Below are 15948 nucleotides of genomic sequence, written 5' to 3'. Positions count from 1 at the left end.
AACGCTCAGGGGCGAAGAGGCAGCGCGGCTGGCGGACACCGCACAGTGTGTACCCGCACCTGAGGAGGCCAGGACTACAGCCACCCACGCCCGAGCTCCTGGCAGCCAGGGGGCCGGCCCTGCGTCCGCCGACCCACCGTGGCCCTCGGAGCGAGAGGGGCCACGGCTTCGCCTGCCCCCGCCGCACCGCCCGCCTGCAGACTCCAGCCTCCAGCCGCGGGGGTCCCGCCCGCCGGGCCAGCCTCCGCCCGGGCCGGGGGTCGGCCCACACCCGCCGGCGGGACTGCCACGGCCCGGCCCGGCCCGACCCCGAGCCTCCGACACGGAAGTGCCCGACCAGCGGCCGGCCTCCTCCCCCGCAGTCGCGCCCGACCGGCCGCGGCCGCCCTCACCTTCGGCCAGGACTCGGCGCACCCGCAGCCGCAGCTCGCCCATCTCCACCGTCTGCCCCACGAAGTCCGTCTGGTCGCGGCCGGCCGCGCCCCCCAGGGAGCCCGGGCCCGCCAGGAAGTCGAGCGCGGACTGCAGCAGCGACATGGCGGCGGCCCGCGGCGGGCGCCGGCCCGAGGGCTCGGGGTCCGCGCGCGTCCGGGTCCGCTCGGCAACCGCCGCTCGCGAGCCGCACCAGCTTCCGCCCGACGCCGCGACGCAGGCGCGGGGGGCGCGACCCACCCGGAAGAGCGCCGGCGCAGCACTTCCGCCGCGCCGGGGCCGCGCGTGCGCGGCGCCGCGGCCTCAGCGGACTTCCGGGTCACGCGCCTGCGGACCTCGGTGGGGCTTCCGGGTCGCGCGCCTGCTGGTTGAGGCGCCCGACCCTCGGAGGTCTCGCCCCCGGCCTGGCGCGCCCAACCGTCCCCGCTTGGCCGTTTCCGCGGAAGCTGGCGCTCGGGAGTTCCCGGGGCCTGGCTGCGCAGCGGGAGCTGCGGGCTGTGTGCGCGGAGCGCCAGGGCGCTGGCAATGTCCATCTTTTTTAGTTGCTCCCACTAAAGACCTGAAAAGCTCAGTTTTAGAAACCGAGATTGGTAGCTTCTGTAGAAAAAAGTCAGATCTGGCGGCACTGGACCCAGACTCCCGGGTGTCACCCACCACCTAGAGCTGCCCCCGCAGGTAAGACAGCATCGCTCGCCTGGCCCCTGGGCCGCTTCCTGGTCCCGGCGCGGGGCCCTGGAGCCGGATCCCCAGACAGCATCGTCACCCGCCCGGAGCTTCACAGAGATCTCTCTCCAGACAGGCTAGTGTGTGTTATCCTTGTAATAAAGCAGGTTAGTGCGTACAGGGCTTTACTGCTTGCCACATCCTTTTATAAGTGTTCGCCTTAGTGACCCTGGAGCATCTCGGAGAACTCCCACCCCACCCCACCCCGCCTTTGAGGTGACAAAACGGGCTCCGCAGTGGCATTACACGGCCAGCTGGCCGGGGTCTGCTGGGTACAGTTAGTGATCCAGCTTGAAGTCCACACAAGTCACACGGCTTCTCCAGCCAGTGTTCGCCTGCTAAATGGAATACAAGGGTTGGGGGCTCAGGAAGGAGTCAGGCTGTGTTTGGGTGTCCCTAGCATATAGATGGCAGCTGAAGAGAGCCCTGAGGGGGACACGGTGGTTTTAGAAAGAGGATGCGGTCCTCAGAGGGGAGGAACAGCCAAGGAAGCAGGAATAAAACTAAGAGCATTGCATCCCAGGGCCACAGGAAGATGGGGGGAAGGAAGGGAGGGTAATGAGAAGTGACACATACCCCTTTAAAAGTAGGGAAAAGAGTGAAAGCTGTATGTTGGACTTAGCAACAATGAGATCTTTGGTGACCTTGCCAAGAATAACATTGTTTCATTGCAAAGCTCCCTTTAACCTAAGGGGAGGAGTATAGGAAGGAAGACAGATGGTAAGTGGAGGTAACTCAGTGCCTTGGTGTGGAGAGTTGAAGCTGGAGTGATGGTGGGGACTGGGGCAGCCTCCAGCCGCTAGCAGGGGCGGGGCAGGTGCCCAGGGGTCCCGTAGAAGGTGGGAGGGGATGATGTCCAGAGCATAGGGAAGCATTTGCTTTGGAAAATTGCTTCTCCTCGTAAAAGGAAATGGAGGAAGGTGTAGTACCTTTGTATATCTGTTGGAATTAAAGTGAAGGAATTCTCTAATGACTTCTCTTCTTACTGTGAATAAGGAGAAGAAAACATCCACTGAAATTGAGAAGGGAGCTAAGATTGAAACAGTGCGAAAAAGATCTAAAGTAGCTTTTGTGGGAGACCTAGTGAATCACAGAGGAAAGCATGATGTTGCCCAGGGTGTGTTTGAGTTCAGAGGATGTGGGTTGTGCTGGTGTAACCTACAACCAGGTGCAGATTTCTAGACAGTGTGACTCCCTTGGGGACGAGAGTTTGTTCAGACTTTGTATTTCATGTTGCTGGAGCGCTTTTGATACTCATGCTGCCTGAGGAGCTGCAGTAGCACCATCTTAATCCAGTTCTGTGTCTCTGGACCACATCCCTCCTGGACTCGTAGCCCTGTGTTCTGAGGCGGCTCACCTCACATATGCACGCCTAAGGCTGCGTGCGCAGTCTTTGTCACCAAACCTGTCCCTCTAGTAGATTTCATAACAAAGACTACAATCAGAAGTTAGAAAGATTTAATAATGATGAATGGGTAAATTCATCAGAAGATGTAACAATCCTCAACAGTTCTGTCTCTGATAATAAAACTTCAAAATACATGAAGCAAAAACTAGTAGTTCTGCAAGGAGAGAGAGACAAACCCGCAGCTGTAGTTGGAAATTTCAATACTACTTTCTCAGGTAATGACAGAACAAATACCCAGAAAATGACCAAGGATGTGGCAGAGTTGAGTGATACCATCAACCAACTGGATTTAATGGGCATTTGTAGGATACACATTATCAAATATATAAGCAACATTTACCAAGATGTTTCATGTTCTGGGCAAATATGTTCCCTGACTACTATGGAATAAGCTAGAAATTAATAGCATGTATCTGGAAAATCATCCAAATATTTAAAAACCTGTTGACTCACTTGTACATTACCCATATATTAAAGGAGAAATCAAAAGGGAAATTAAAATTGTACACTGAACGGAAAAAATGAAAATGCAGCATTTCAAAAGTTGTCTCAAGTCATTCATCTTAATAAACTAGAGAACTAAGAGTGAATGAAACTCTTAAGTACAAAAAGGGAAATGATAAGTATTAGAGCAGAAATAAAGGACAATAGAGAAAAATCAACGAGACCAAAAGCTAATTCTTTGAGATGATAAATAAAATGAGTAACTTCTGCCAGGTTGAACAAGGGGAAAAAAGACTGACAATGTCATGAGTGAGCACGATGATGTCGTTGCTAAACGGGTAATCAGAGAACACGAACAACTTTCTGCCGATAAATGCAATCACTTGCACCAAGGGAACAAATTCCTTGGAAGACAGTGCTAAAACTCACTCCAGAAGAAATAGAAAAACCAGTATAGCCCTATAACTATTAAAGCATTGAATTTATAGTTTAAAACTTTTCCTCAAAGAAAACTCCATACTTAGATGGCTTTCCTGGGAATTCCACCAAACTAAAGAAGAAATATTACCAATTTTCTAGGGGTTCTTTAAACTGAAGGAAATGTTTGCCATCTCAATCTATAAGGATAGCATTATTCTAATGCCAAAATTTGACACAGACATTACAACAACAAAAAATTGCAGACTAGTATTCTCATGCCAGAAATAAAAATTTTTATAAAACATTTTTTAGCAAACTGAATGCAACACTATATAAAAAGGATAATACAACGTTGACCAAGTGAAGTTCATCTTAGGAATGCAAAGTTGGCTTAATGTTCAAAAATGGATTAATGTAATTTACACTATTACAATGAAGAAGGAAACCAAATGGGTTTCCAAATCTCATCTCGAGATTTAGGGACTTCTTTCTGGCTATGATGGTAAGGAATCTCTGCAATTCAGGAGACCCTGGTTTGATCCTAGGTCAGGAAGATTCCCCTGGAGAAGGAAATGGCAACCCACTCCAGTATTCTTGCCTGGATAATTCCACGGACAGAGGAGCCTGGCAAGCTACAGTCCATGGGGTTCAAAGAGTCGGACACGACTGAGCAATTAACACACACAAGACACAGGAAAAGCATCTGATGGGGACTTCCCTGGTTATCCAGTGGTTACGACTCCATGCCATCACTGCAGGGGGTGCAGGGTCAATCCCACATGCCGTGTGGCCAAAAAAAAATTTTTTTTTAAGCATTTGACAAAATTCAGCATCCATTCCTGATTTTTTTAAAGAAAAAAACACTGTCGGCAAGCTAGGAGTAAAATGAAGCTTTTTCAGCATGATAAGGACATCTATGAAATATCTATAGCTGACATAATGGAATGATGAAAGACTGAGGAGCAAGTATTCAACATTATACTAGAAACTTTAGCCAGTGTAATGAGACAAGAAATTAAAGCTTCCAGGTTGGAAAGGAATAAGTAAGATGTTCATTTGAAGATAACATGATCGTCCACGTCAGACTTTCCTCACCTTGGCCACGGACACTGTGGACCAGATAGTGGGTTGAGGAGGGATGTTTCCAGCGCACCACAGGGCCTTTGGCAGCACCTCTCTCTCAGCCCCCTGGATACCAGTAACGCACCACTGTCACAGCCAAAAGTGTCTCCAGGCACTGCAAATGTCCCTTAAGGGGAAACTGCCCTCAGTTGAGAGTCACTACTCTAGGTGAAAAATATCCATGGAAACTACAAAAAGAGCTACTAGAACTGATGGTTTTAGCAGAGTTATAGAATATAAGGTTAATAAACAAAAAAGTTCTATTTCCAAATAGCTAGCAACAAATATTGGAAGTTGAAATTAGAAAAAACACTATTTACAATAGTGTCAACAGATATTAAATTTTTAAGATAATCTGTAATAGAGACGGAAGATTTATAACTGAAAACTAGGCAACTTTGCTCTGAAAACCCTTAATAAGTGGAAAGTTACACAGTATTCATTAATTTAGAAAATTCAGTATTGTTAGGACATCAAATCAATCTACACATTCAATGTCATCCCAGTTAAAATCCTATCATATGTCTTTAATTGACACATTTTAAAATTCATTTGGAACAGCAGAGAGCTAGAATAGCCAAAGCAAGTTTGAACAAGGACAAATTTTTATGACTTACACTATATAACTTCAGTTCTTGTAAAAGTACAGTAATCTAAATAGTGTGGTTTTGCTGTAAAGATACATAAGTAGATCAGTGGACCCACAAGTATAAATATAGTCAGTTGATTTTGAATAAAGGTAATTAATTGGAGAAAGGATAGTCTTTTCAACAAATGATGCTGGAAAAATTGGATATCCATGTTTAAAAAAAGACTTAATCCATACCTTGCATCATATACAGAAAAAAACCCATAAAACTTCTAGAAAGCCACCCGTGAGAGTTTCTAATATGGCACCAAAGAACAAGCCGTAAAAAAGTAGATAAACAACAAAAATGAAGAACAAGAGTCGATAAACAGGACTTCACCAGACTTAGGGACCTCACAGTGTATGTTGCAGACGTGCTTCAGCAGGTGAGTGCATGAACTGGTACACAGATGAAACAGTATCATGCAAGGATAAAAAGAAAGGAGCCAGAAGCCACAAAAAAGACACAGAGGACCTCAGAAGCACACCACCAGGTGAAAGGAGCCACTCTGAAAGCACCACGTACTGTGGATTCCAGCTCCACAATGTTCTGGAAAAGGCAAGACTGAAGACAAGTGAAGACATCGGTGGTTGCCAGGGTTTTGGGGTGGGGAGGGATGAATAGAGGCAGCACACGGGGGTCTTAGGGCTTGAAGCCCTTTCGTGTGACGCTGTGACAGTGAACACAGGCGTGCACTTGTCAACACCCTTAAAGCTACAACACAATGATGTGTCCATGTTGGCTCATCACCTGAGCCACGCTAACGTCGGATGTTAATGACGGGGACAGTCGGGGAGGGGGACTGGTGACTGAGAGTTCTCTGCACTTTCCCTTCAGTTATTCTGCAGACTCAAAACTGCTTTGAAAAGCAGTCTGTCGACCTGAATGTGTATGTGCGTCCGTGCTCAGTCGTGTTTGACTCTGACCCTGTGGGCTGTAGCCCGCCAGGCTGCTCTGTCCATGGGATTTCCCAGGCAGGAATACCGGAGTGGGTTGCCATTTCCTTCTCCAGGGGATCTTCCTCACCAAGGGATAGAACCTGAATCTCTTGTGTCTCCTGCATTGGCAGTGGATTCTTTACCATTGAGCCACCTGGGAAGCTCTAAATATATACGTATATGTACGTATACACATACATACACATATATATGAGAGAGAGAATGAAAAGGCAGCCCACTCTGGGAGAAAATATCTGATAATGCACTTGTATATGGAATACAATGTGTATATATATATATATAGAAAAGTACATGAGCCCTGCACACTCTTCACAGCAATTTCCACACTCGTGAAGGAGCTGAAATGCTCTTTGTGACTTAGTCCTGGCTTACTTCAGGTGCACCTCCCAGTCTGAGGAAGTGGAAATCCCAGAAGTGGAATTACTGGATCCTATATTAATCCTCCTGGCATCTGGTCCCATCACTTCATGGCAGATAGATGGGGAAAAAGTGGAAACAGTGACAGATTTTATTTTCTTGGGCTCCAGAATCATTGCAGATGGTGACTGCAGCCATGAAAGTAAAAGATGTTTGCTCCTTGGAAGAAAGGAAAGGAAAGTGAAGTCACTCAGTCGTGTCCGACGCTTTGCGACTCCATGGGCTGTAGCCTACCATGCTCCTCTGTCCATGGGATTTTCCAGGCAAGAGTACTGGTGTGGGTTGCCATTTCCTTCTCCAGAGGATCTTTCTGATCCAGGGATCAAACCTGGGTCTCCCGCATTGTAGGCAGACGCTTTACTGTCTGAGCCACCAGCTATGACAAATCTAGACAGCGTATTAAAAAGCAGACAACTCATTCCAGTATTCTTGTCTGAGAAATCCATGGACAGAGGAGCCTGGCATGATAATAAATATACATTGTAAGTATTAAAAAAAAAAAAGCAGAGACATCACTTTACCAACAAAGGTCTATATAGTCAAAGCTCTGGTTTTTCCAGTAGTATGTATAGATGTGAGAGTTGGACATAAAGAAGGCCGAGAGCTGAAAAATTGATGCTTTCGAACTGTGGTGCTGATGAAGACTCTTGAGAGTTCCTTGGACAGCAAGGAGATCCAACCAGTCAATCCTAAAGGAAATCAGCCCTAAATGTTCATTAGAAGGACTGAAGCTGAAGCTCCAATACTCTGGCCACCTGATGCAAAGAACCAGTTCACAGGAAAAGATCCTGATGTTGGGAAAGATTGAGGGCAAGAAGAGAAAGGGGCGACAGAGGATGAGATGGTTGGATGGCATCACTGACTCAGTGGACGTGAGTTTGAACAAACTTAGAGAATTAGTGAAGAATAGGAGCCTGGCATGCTGCAGTCCATGAGGTTGCAGAGTCAGACATGACTTGGTGACTGAACAACAACAATGTTAATTCTCTGTTTAAAATTTTGAGAAACCTCTGTCCTATTTTCCACAACAGCTACACTGTATATGTTCCCACCAGCAGTGCACTAAGCTTCTGTTTTCTCCAAGTTCTCACTAAAAGTCGCTGCTGTCCTTCATTTATCTGTGTGATAGCCATCCTAGGGGTGAATGTCTTGTGGTTTTGATTTGCTTTTCTCAATACAATCAGATGATGTTGAACATCTTTTGATGTGTTTATTGGCTGATGGAATATCTCCTTTGGAGAAATGTCTTGTCACATCCTTTGCCTGTTTTTTGAGTTGGGCTGTCTTTTTACTGCAATAAACAGAACTCTATTTATATTTTGGATGCTAGATTCTTACCAGATACATAATATGCACATATTTTCTCCCATTCCGTGGGTTGTCTTTCTCTTCATAGTGGCCTTTAAACACCAAAGTCGCGATTCTGACGAGCTCCAGTTTATGATTGTTGTTGTTTGTGCTTTCGGTGTTACATTTAGGAATTCTTTGCAGAATGTGAGGCCATGCAGATGTTCTCCACTGTCTCAGCTCTTACATTTAGGCATTCGATCCACTTTTAGTTAATTTTTGTATGTGGCATGAGGTAATACCCAAATTCATTCTTTTGTGTGTGGATATCCAGTTGTCTCAGCAATATTTGTTTAAAAGACTGTTCTTTCCCCATTGAATGGTCATGACACACTTATTGCAAGTCAGTGGAGTGTGAACATAATGGTTTACCTCTGATCTCTGAGTTCTCGTGCATTGATCTGTACGTCTGTCTTTACACTGTTACTGCACTGACTTGATTACCATAGTTTTGCACTGAGTGCTGAAATTGAGAAGTGTGAGTTCTCAGCGGTGTTCTTCTCAAGACTGTTTTGGCTGCTCCTTAAATACCCAAAGGTTCCTTACATTTCCATATGAATTTTCGGGTCAGCTTGTAAATTTCTAGTCAGCATCACTACCAACAAAGCTAGTGGAGGTGATAATTCCAGTTGAGCTATTTCAAATTCTGGAAGATGATGCTGTGAAAGTGCTGGACTCAATATACCAGCAAATTTGGAAAACTCAGCAGTGGCCACAGGACTGGAAAAGGTCAGTTTTCATTCCAATCCCAAAGAAAGGCAATGCTAAAGAGTGCTCAAACTACTGCACAATTGCACTCATCTCACACGCTAGCCAAGTAATGCTCAAAATTCTCCAAGCCAGGCTTCAGCAATACGTGAACCGTGAACTTCCAGATGTTCAAGCTAGTTTTAGAAAAGGCAGAGGAACCAGAGATCAAATTGCCAACATCTGCTGGATCATCAAAAAAGCAAGAGAGTTCCAGAAAAACATTTATTTCTGCTTTATTGACTATGCCAAAGCCTTTGACTGTGTGGATCACAATAAACTGTGGAAAATTCTGAAAGAGATGGGAAAACCAGACCACCTGACCTGCCTCTTAAGAAACCTATATGCAGGTCAGGAAGCAACAGTTAGAACTGGACATGGAACAACAGACTGGTTCCAAATAGGAAAAGGAGTACGTCAAGGCTGTATATTGTCACTCTGCTTATTTAACTTCTATGCAGAGTATATCATGAGAAACACTGGGCTGGAAGAAGCACAAGCTGCAATCAAGATTGCCAGGAGAAATATCAATAACCTCAGATATACATATGATACCACCCTTATGGCAGAAAGTGAAGAGGAACTAAAAAGCCTCTTGATGAAAGTGAAAGTGGAGAATGAAAAAGTTGGCTTAAAGCTCAACATTCAGAAAACTAAGATCATGGCATCTGGTCCCATCACTTCATGGGAAATAGATGGGGAAACAGTAGAAACAGTGTCAGACTTTATTTTTTGGGCTCCAAAATCACTGGAGATGGTGATTGCAGCCATGAAATTAAAAGACGCTTACTCCTTGGAAGGAAAGTTATGACCAACCTAGATAGCATATTCAAAAGCAGAGACATTACTTTGCCAACAAAGGTCCGTCTAGTCAAGGCTATGGTTTTTCCAGTGGTCATGTATGGATGTGAAAGTTGGAGTGTGAAGAAAGCTGAATGCTGAAGAGTTGATGCTTTTGAACTGTGGTGTTGGAGAAGACTCTTGAGAGTCCCTTGGACTGCAAGGAGATCCAACCAGTCCATCCTAAAGGAGATCAATCTTGGGTGTTCTTTGGAAGGACTGATGCTAAAGCTGAAACTCCAGTACTTTGGCCACCTCACGCGAGGAGTTGACTCATTGGAAAAAACTCTGATGCTGGGAGGGATTGGGGGCAGGAGGAGAAGGGGACGACAGAGGATGAGATGGCTGGATGGCATCACCGACTCGATGGACATGAGTTTGGGTGAACTCCAGGAGTTGGTAATGGACAGGGAGGCCTAGCATGCTGCAATTCATGGGGTCGCAAAGAGTCAGACACGACTGAGCAACTGAACTGAACTGTAAATTTCTACGTGGAAGGCAGATGGAATTTGGAGAGGGATTGCGTTGAACCTGTAAGTAAATTTGGGAAGTATTGCCATCTTAACAATATTAAGTTCTCTAATCCTTCGACAGAGGATGTCTTCCATTTATTGGGGCCTTCTTTAATCTCAACCATGTTTTACATTCATTTAAAAAGTTTATTCCTGGGTATTTTTGATGTATTATAAATGCGGTTGCTTTCTTAAATGTGCTGTGGGTTGGTTATCAGTGGCGAGTGGAAATGCAGCTGCTCCATGCGTTGCCCTTGTTCCTGCAGCCTTGCTGGACTCATTCACTCTAACAGCTTCCTTGTGTGGGTTCCTTCGGGTTCTCTTTGTACAGCATCGCATCGTCTGCAGAGAAAGACGGTTTCTGTGTGCTTCTAGCTCATTCTCCTTGCTCAGCTGCCATGTCTGGAAGTCCCAGCACAACGTCGGGAGTAGAGGCCTTTGTCACGCCTCTGGTCTGAGATGGGACCGTTCCTCAGGGTTCTCACCATTGAGTATGATGTTTGCCCTTTATCAGGTTGATAAAGTTTCCTTACATTCCTATTTTGTCGAATAGTTTTTATCATGAAGAAGTGTTAGATTTTGTCAAATGCTTTTTCTGCATTTATTAAGATGATGGTTTTTGTCTTTTTTTCTATTAATATGGTGTGTTACAGTAATTGATTTTTTAATTTTAAACCAACCTTACATGCCTGGAATGAATCCCACTTGGCATGATATATAATTCTTTCTATATGTTACAGAATTCCATTTGTTAACATTTTGTTGAGAATTTCTGTGTCTATATTTGATCTTTACTGACTTTCTGAATAAAATTTAATTGAAAACAACTTAAACATGCAAAAAGTGCAGGAAGCAATGTAACGGGCATCTGTCCCCAAAGCTGGCCCCAAAGAAGCCTACCACGGCCGGTCCTGCCTGTCAGACGCCCCTCCCTCCCACCTTCCCCTGCTCCGTCGCCCTCACTTTTGTAAAGTAAAAGGATTCTGTTAGTGCCAGCTCCTCCCGCTGATGACAGGTGAAAACTCTGGGCAAAATATTAGAAGAAAACGTGCACAAAAGGCAACACGTTGAAAAGGGGGCTGGACCTTGAAGAGTGACGCATGCCTGAGGCTTCGGGGTTTCCCAGTCCTCCTTCTCTGGCTTGGACCCCAGGCCAGCTCCAGTAGTGGGCCAGGCAGTGAGGGCTGCTGTAGCCCGTTTTTCTGCCTGTAGAAACTATGGATGGGGCCCCGACAAGCGGGAGACCATGAGGGAGGGGCAAAGAGCGAGAATCATCCAAATGGTCTGGACAGGAACAAAGCTGGAGGACTCGAGCAGACATCAGGACTGACGTGAGGCTGCATGAAGGTAGTGTGATGCCGCAAAGGACGGGCGCCTCATCCCCGGCAGGATGGGCGCTCCCAGAGACACCCCGCGAATGTGTCTGTCAGTGTTTGACCAAGGTGCCTGCAAAGGCAGTTCAGTGGAGCAGGGACAGTCGTTTAAACAAAAAGTGTTGGCATAATCAGACATCCATCTGCAGGAAAGGGAAACTTGACTGTACTTTGCATGTTATATAAAACTCAAAATTGATCATCAGACCTCAAACTTTAAAACTTCTAGAAGAAAACAGAAAATCTCTGTGATCTTGGGTTCAGCATATCTAAAAATTGTTAGATATGACACCAAAAGAATAATCCATAAAAGAAAAAGTGGTAAGTTAGAGTTCATCAAAATTTAAAACTTATATTCTTCTAGGGACTTCCCTGATGGATAGGAATCCTCCTTGCAGCGCAGGGGACACAGGTTCAATCCCTGGTTTTGGATGATGCCATGAAGACTCGAGGCAGTCAAATAAATAAATATTTTAAAAAAGAAACTTACATCCTCCTGAAGATTGGTAAGAGAAGGAAAGGCAAGTCACAGATTTGGAGAAAATGTCTGCAAATTACACTTCTAACAAAGGACTTCTAACCACAATGTGGAAAGAATTGTCAAAATTCAACACGAATACAAATAATCCCCCAAAAAAGTGAACTGAAGACTCTAGCAGGCACAGAAGGTGCACGGGTGAAAAGTGGGAACGTGGGGACACTCAGCTGGTCAGTGTGAAGCACAGGTCGGACCACAGTGAATGGCATGTCTGTCAGCACAGCTAAGATTGAAAAGTCATCAAACTTATAAAGAGCCTCCAAACCCAGAGGGGAGCAGCTGCAGTGCTCACTGCGGTGGGCGTGCAAACCCCGTCAATGGTTTGGCAGTTTCCTGTAAAGCTGACGTAGCGGAGGGCCCAGCAGACCCCTCTGAGGCACCCGCCCCAGGAACACCGCGCCGGCTCAGACCCGTGCTTCTTTCAGGCTCCACCATGTCTGGGCCCCAGGCTCCGGAGCCGACACTCGAGGGGCAGGCAGACGCCTCCGCAGGCTCTCCAGACGAGGACGCGGCCGAGGGGATCCAGCACTCGCATCGTATGCTCAGCTTCAGCGACGCACTGCTGTCCATCATCGCCACCGTGATGGTCCGTGGGGGCCCCAGGCTGCTGAGGGGTGGGAGGGGCGGCCGGGCCAGCCTGAGTGCCAACACGGGCACCCAGGGAGCGGTTGGTGCACAGGGAGCATCCCTGGACCCGCGCTGTGTCTGTTGTAGATCCTGCCCGTGACCCACACAGAGATCTCCCCAGAGCAGGTACTTGGGAACGGTCTGCAGTGACGGCATGCAGGCGGGGCCCAGGAGGCTCAGCCCATGGGCTCAAGGCTGGGCTCCTGGCTGGGGGCACCTGGTTGGGGGGCTGGGGCCAGGCTGTCCGCCACCTCTCCCCCAGAGCCTGCCAGCCCCATCCTGGCTTGTGAATGAAGGCGGTGCCCTCGGGCTGAGCCCTGAGGAGACCTGAGAAGGGTGGGGGCACCTGGTGGTTGGCATGCACACTCCCCCCGCTCTGTGCCATGGCCCCTGGGGTGGCCCACCAAGCAGGTGCTGGGGAGCAGAGGGGCCAGCGTGTGAGCAGGGAGGAGAGTGGGAAAGCAGGTAAGGCCACGTTCGCATTGCTAGTCAGCTTGAAGCGTCTCCACCTGGTAAGTGAGACAGCGACACGTCCAGCCCCTCCAAGGCCAGCCCTGACCCAGGAGGGGACAAGTCCCTGGGCGTGTGCATGCCCAGGGCCGCACTCAGCCCCTCGTGGCCACTCTGGCGCTGGTCTGTGCAGGGCCAGCGTGGGGCCGCGGTCTGGCTCCAGCTTGGATGCTGCTGGGAATCTTCTCAGAGAGGTGGTGTCGTTGCTTCTCATGGAGTTTGAACGAGACCGAGATGCGGGTTGAGCCCGATGGCCTTGGCAAAGGGCCATGCGGCCTTCTCTGCTCCAGGGAGCCGCCTCCCCACAGGGGCCCGCGGGCTGCGCTCAGGAAAGCCATGTGCCGCGGGGCCTGGGCGCTCTTGCTGCTCTGGAACCTTCTGGGGACTCCAGTGCCCCCGCTTTCAGAACAGGGAGGCAGGTGTTTATGGGAGATGCCGAAGGTGACGGGGACCTGTGGGCCTGGAGCGCCTTGCTGCTGACCGCCACGGGGAAGTCCCCAGTCTGCGTGCCGACTGGCCCGGAAGGGCTCTGAGCCAGACTGTGGCTGGGACAGTCCTTCAGGGCGGGTGCCGTGGGCTGGGGCGGGCTCCCTGTGGCTGGCAGCCGGCGCCAAGGAGAAGGCTCATTGAGACCACAGGACCCGGGGATCCAGAAACTAGGACTGCTCACATGGGCTCAGAGGACCTGCGGACAGGACGAGGCATTGGTTTTGCGTCTGGATTTTCCAATGATGGTGATGCATGAGCCCTCTCCTGTGCTGCCTGGCGTGCGGTCACACAGCCTCTCGCCAGGCCTCACACAGCCCCGGGACCACTCATCTGGCAATGCCATAACTCTCTGTGGCTGCCAGGCTCGTGGTCACGCTGCCAAGGTCCTGGGAGAGGCCTGAGGCCTTTCTGCCTCCAGAGCAGGCATTCCAGGGGGCTGCATGTCAGGAGGGGCCCCAGGGCCAGCCTGGACGAGGCTAAGCCTGGGTGTGTCCCAGGGCGCAGCGCTGTCCCAGGCAAATGGGGTCAGTGGGAGGCACTTCTGTTGCAGGAGTTTGACAAGAGTGTCCAGAGGCTCCTCGCCACCAGGATTGCCGTCTACCTGATGACCTTCCTCATCGTGACTGTGGCCTGGGCGGCCCACACGAGGTACAGCGGGCTGGGGCCTGTGCTCGGGAGGCAGCCAGTGGGATGTGCGCCCAGCGGGTGTGGCCTCGCCTGGCCCAGGGTCAGGCTGGGGGCGGGTGTGCACGGGTGGATGGCCGCCCCTACCCACTCCCCACGGAGGCCTCTCGCACACCACTGCTTTCATGGGCACATTGCCACGGCAGCACACCCCAGGCCTGGATGATGACAGGGTGCTGGGCACAGCACTGAGGAAAAGCATCCTCAGGACCCCAGGGGAACTGGGCCCCGGAGCTGTGGCGATGAGCCCCACAGGCGGGGGGTCCAGGAGGCCCCCACACCCCAGGGGAGCAGGATCCCAGAGCTGTGGTGATGAGCCTCCATGGGCGGGGGGTGCAGGAGGCCCCCAGACCCCAGGGAAGCAGAATCCCAGAGCTGTGGTGACGAGCCCTCATGGGCGGGGGGTCCAGGAGGCCCAAGACCCCAGGGGAACTGGGCCCTAGAGCTGTGGTGATGAGCCCCCACAGGCAGGGTGTCCAGGAGGCCCCCAGACCGCAGGGGAACTGGGCCCTAGAGCTGTGATGATGAGCCCCCATGGGCAGAGTGTCCAGGAGGCCCCCAGACCCCAGGGGAGCAGGATCCCAGAGCTGTGGTGACAAGCCCTCATGGGCGGGGGGTCCAGGAGGCCCCAGACCCCAGGGGAACTGGGCCCTGGAGCTGTGGTGATGAGCCCCCACAGGCAAAGGGTCCAGGAGGCCCCCAGACCACAGGGGAACTGGGCCCCAGAGTTGTGGTGATGAGCCCCCTTGGGCAGGGGGTCCAGGAGGCCCCCAGACCCCAGGGGAGCAGGGTCCCAGAGCTGTGGTGACGAGCCCCACAGGTGGGGTGTCCAGGAGGCCCCCAGACCCCAGGGGAACCGGGCCCCAGAGCTGTGGTGATGAGCCCCCATGGATAGGGGGTCCAGGAGGCCCCCAGACCCCAGGGGAGCAGGGTCCCAGAGCTGTGGTGACGAGCCCCACAGGTGGGGGGTCCAGGAGGCCCCCAGGCCCCGGGGCTGTGGTGATGAGCCCTACAGGCTGGGGGTCCAGGAGGCCCCCGGGGTGGAGACACCCCCCGCTGGGATGCTGGGGGCTCAAGAAGGTGAGCCTGCGAGGCAGCGGCATGCAGATTGCGAGTTTCTCGCGACACCGTCCTGCATGTGTGTCTCCAGCAGAGTGGGCATCTCTGGTGGGCACAGGTGACTCCTGTCAAGGCTTCGAGGGATCCCTCCCTGCCTCCTTATTCACAGAAAGTGAGGCAGCCCAGGGGCTGCCCGTCCCAGTCCTGCCGGGAGCCGCGCAGGCCGTGGGCACGGCCGGTGCCAGTCAGCCCAGCAGCGGCCTGTCTGGGGTTCAGCAGCGCCCCCACTCTCTGACGCAGGGGCCGCGGCCTGGGCTTCTGACTGAAAGAAGCACCTGGGCCCTCGGGCGCCCTGGGCCCTGGCCCAGCAGAGACCTCCCTGAGGGGAGCAGGCCGCATCCTCGGGGCTCTTCCCATCTCAGTGTGAAGCCGTCGGGAGAGTGTCTGTGTCTCACGCCATCAGAGCCACATTTATTCACAGTGACTTCTGTTCTTTTCCTTGAATTGTTCAGGTTGTTCCAAGTTGTTGGGAAAATAGACGACACACTTGCCCTGCTCAACCTGGTGAGTCTTTCCTTCGGTTCCTGGGTTAGAGCTCCACCCTCCAGGAGCCAGGGCCGGTGGTCAGCCCTGGGTGTGCAGGGCTGGCCCCACGGCCGCCCTCAGCC

At 50.7% G+C, this 15948-nt stretch overlaps 2 protein-coding genes across 12 annotated transcripts in view; one reads left to right on the top strand and one right to left on the bottom strand.

Moving 5' to 3' along the window:
* The window catches only part of GAK (cyclin G associated kinase), a 48098-nt gene extending 47443 nt beyond the window's left edge, over positions 1-655 (bottom strand). Inside the window, exon 1 of one of the 3 annotated variants that reach the window (XM_061421100.1) lies at positions 393-655. In XM_061421100.1, the coding sequence (XP_061277084.1) occupies positions 393-537 (145 nt within the window). In that variant the 5' untranslated portion in view covers positions 538-655. The remainder of the gene's footprint in view (positions 1-392) is intronic. The other 2 variants (XM_061421105.1, XM_061421101.1) reach the window with 2 other exon arrangements.
* Positions 656-733: 78 nt separating this feature from the next.
* The window catches only part of TMEM175 (transmembrane protein 175), a 21180-nt gene continuing 5965 nt past the window's right edge, over positions 734-15948 (top strand). For 2 of the 9 annotated variants that reach the window (XM_061421113.1, XM_061421112.1), the window contains exons 1-5: positions 734-1107; positions 12337-12497; positions 12626-12664; positions 14088-14185; positions 15793-15844. In XM_061421113.1, the coding sequence (XP_061277097.1) occupies positions 12345-12497; positions 12626-12664; positions 14088-14185; positions 15793-15844 (342 nt within the window). In that variant the 5' untranslated portion in view covers positions 734-1107; positions 12337-12344. The remainder of the gene's footprint in view (positions 1108-12336; positions 12498-12625; positions 12665-14087; positions 14186-15792; positions 15845-15948) is intronic. The other 7 variants (XR_009737187.1, XM_061421108.1, XM_061421111.1 and 4 more) reach the window with 7 other exon arrangements.

The sequence above is a fragment of the Bos javanicus genome, chromosome 6, assembly GCF_032452875.1.
Source record: "Bos javanicus breed banteng chromosome 6, ARS-OSU_banteng_1.0, whole genome shotgun sequence".
Taxonomy (NCBI): domain Eukaryota; kingdom Metazoa; phylum Chordata; class Mammalia; order Artiodactyla; family Bovidae; genus Bos; species Bos javanicus.
Note: the sequence above shows the minus strand (reverse complement) of the source record. Positions and strands in the feature narration are given on the sequence as shown.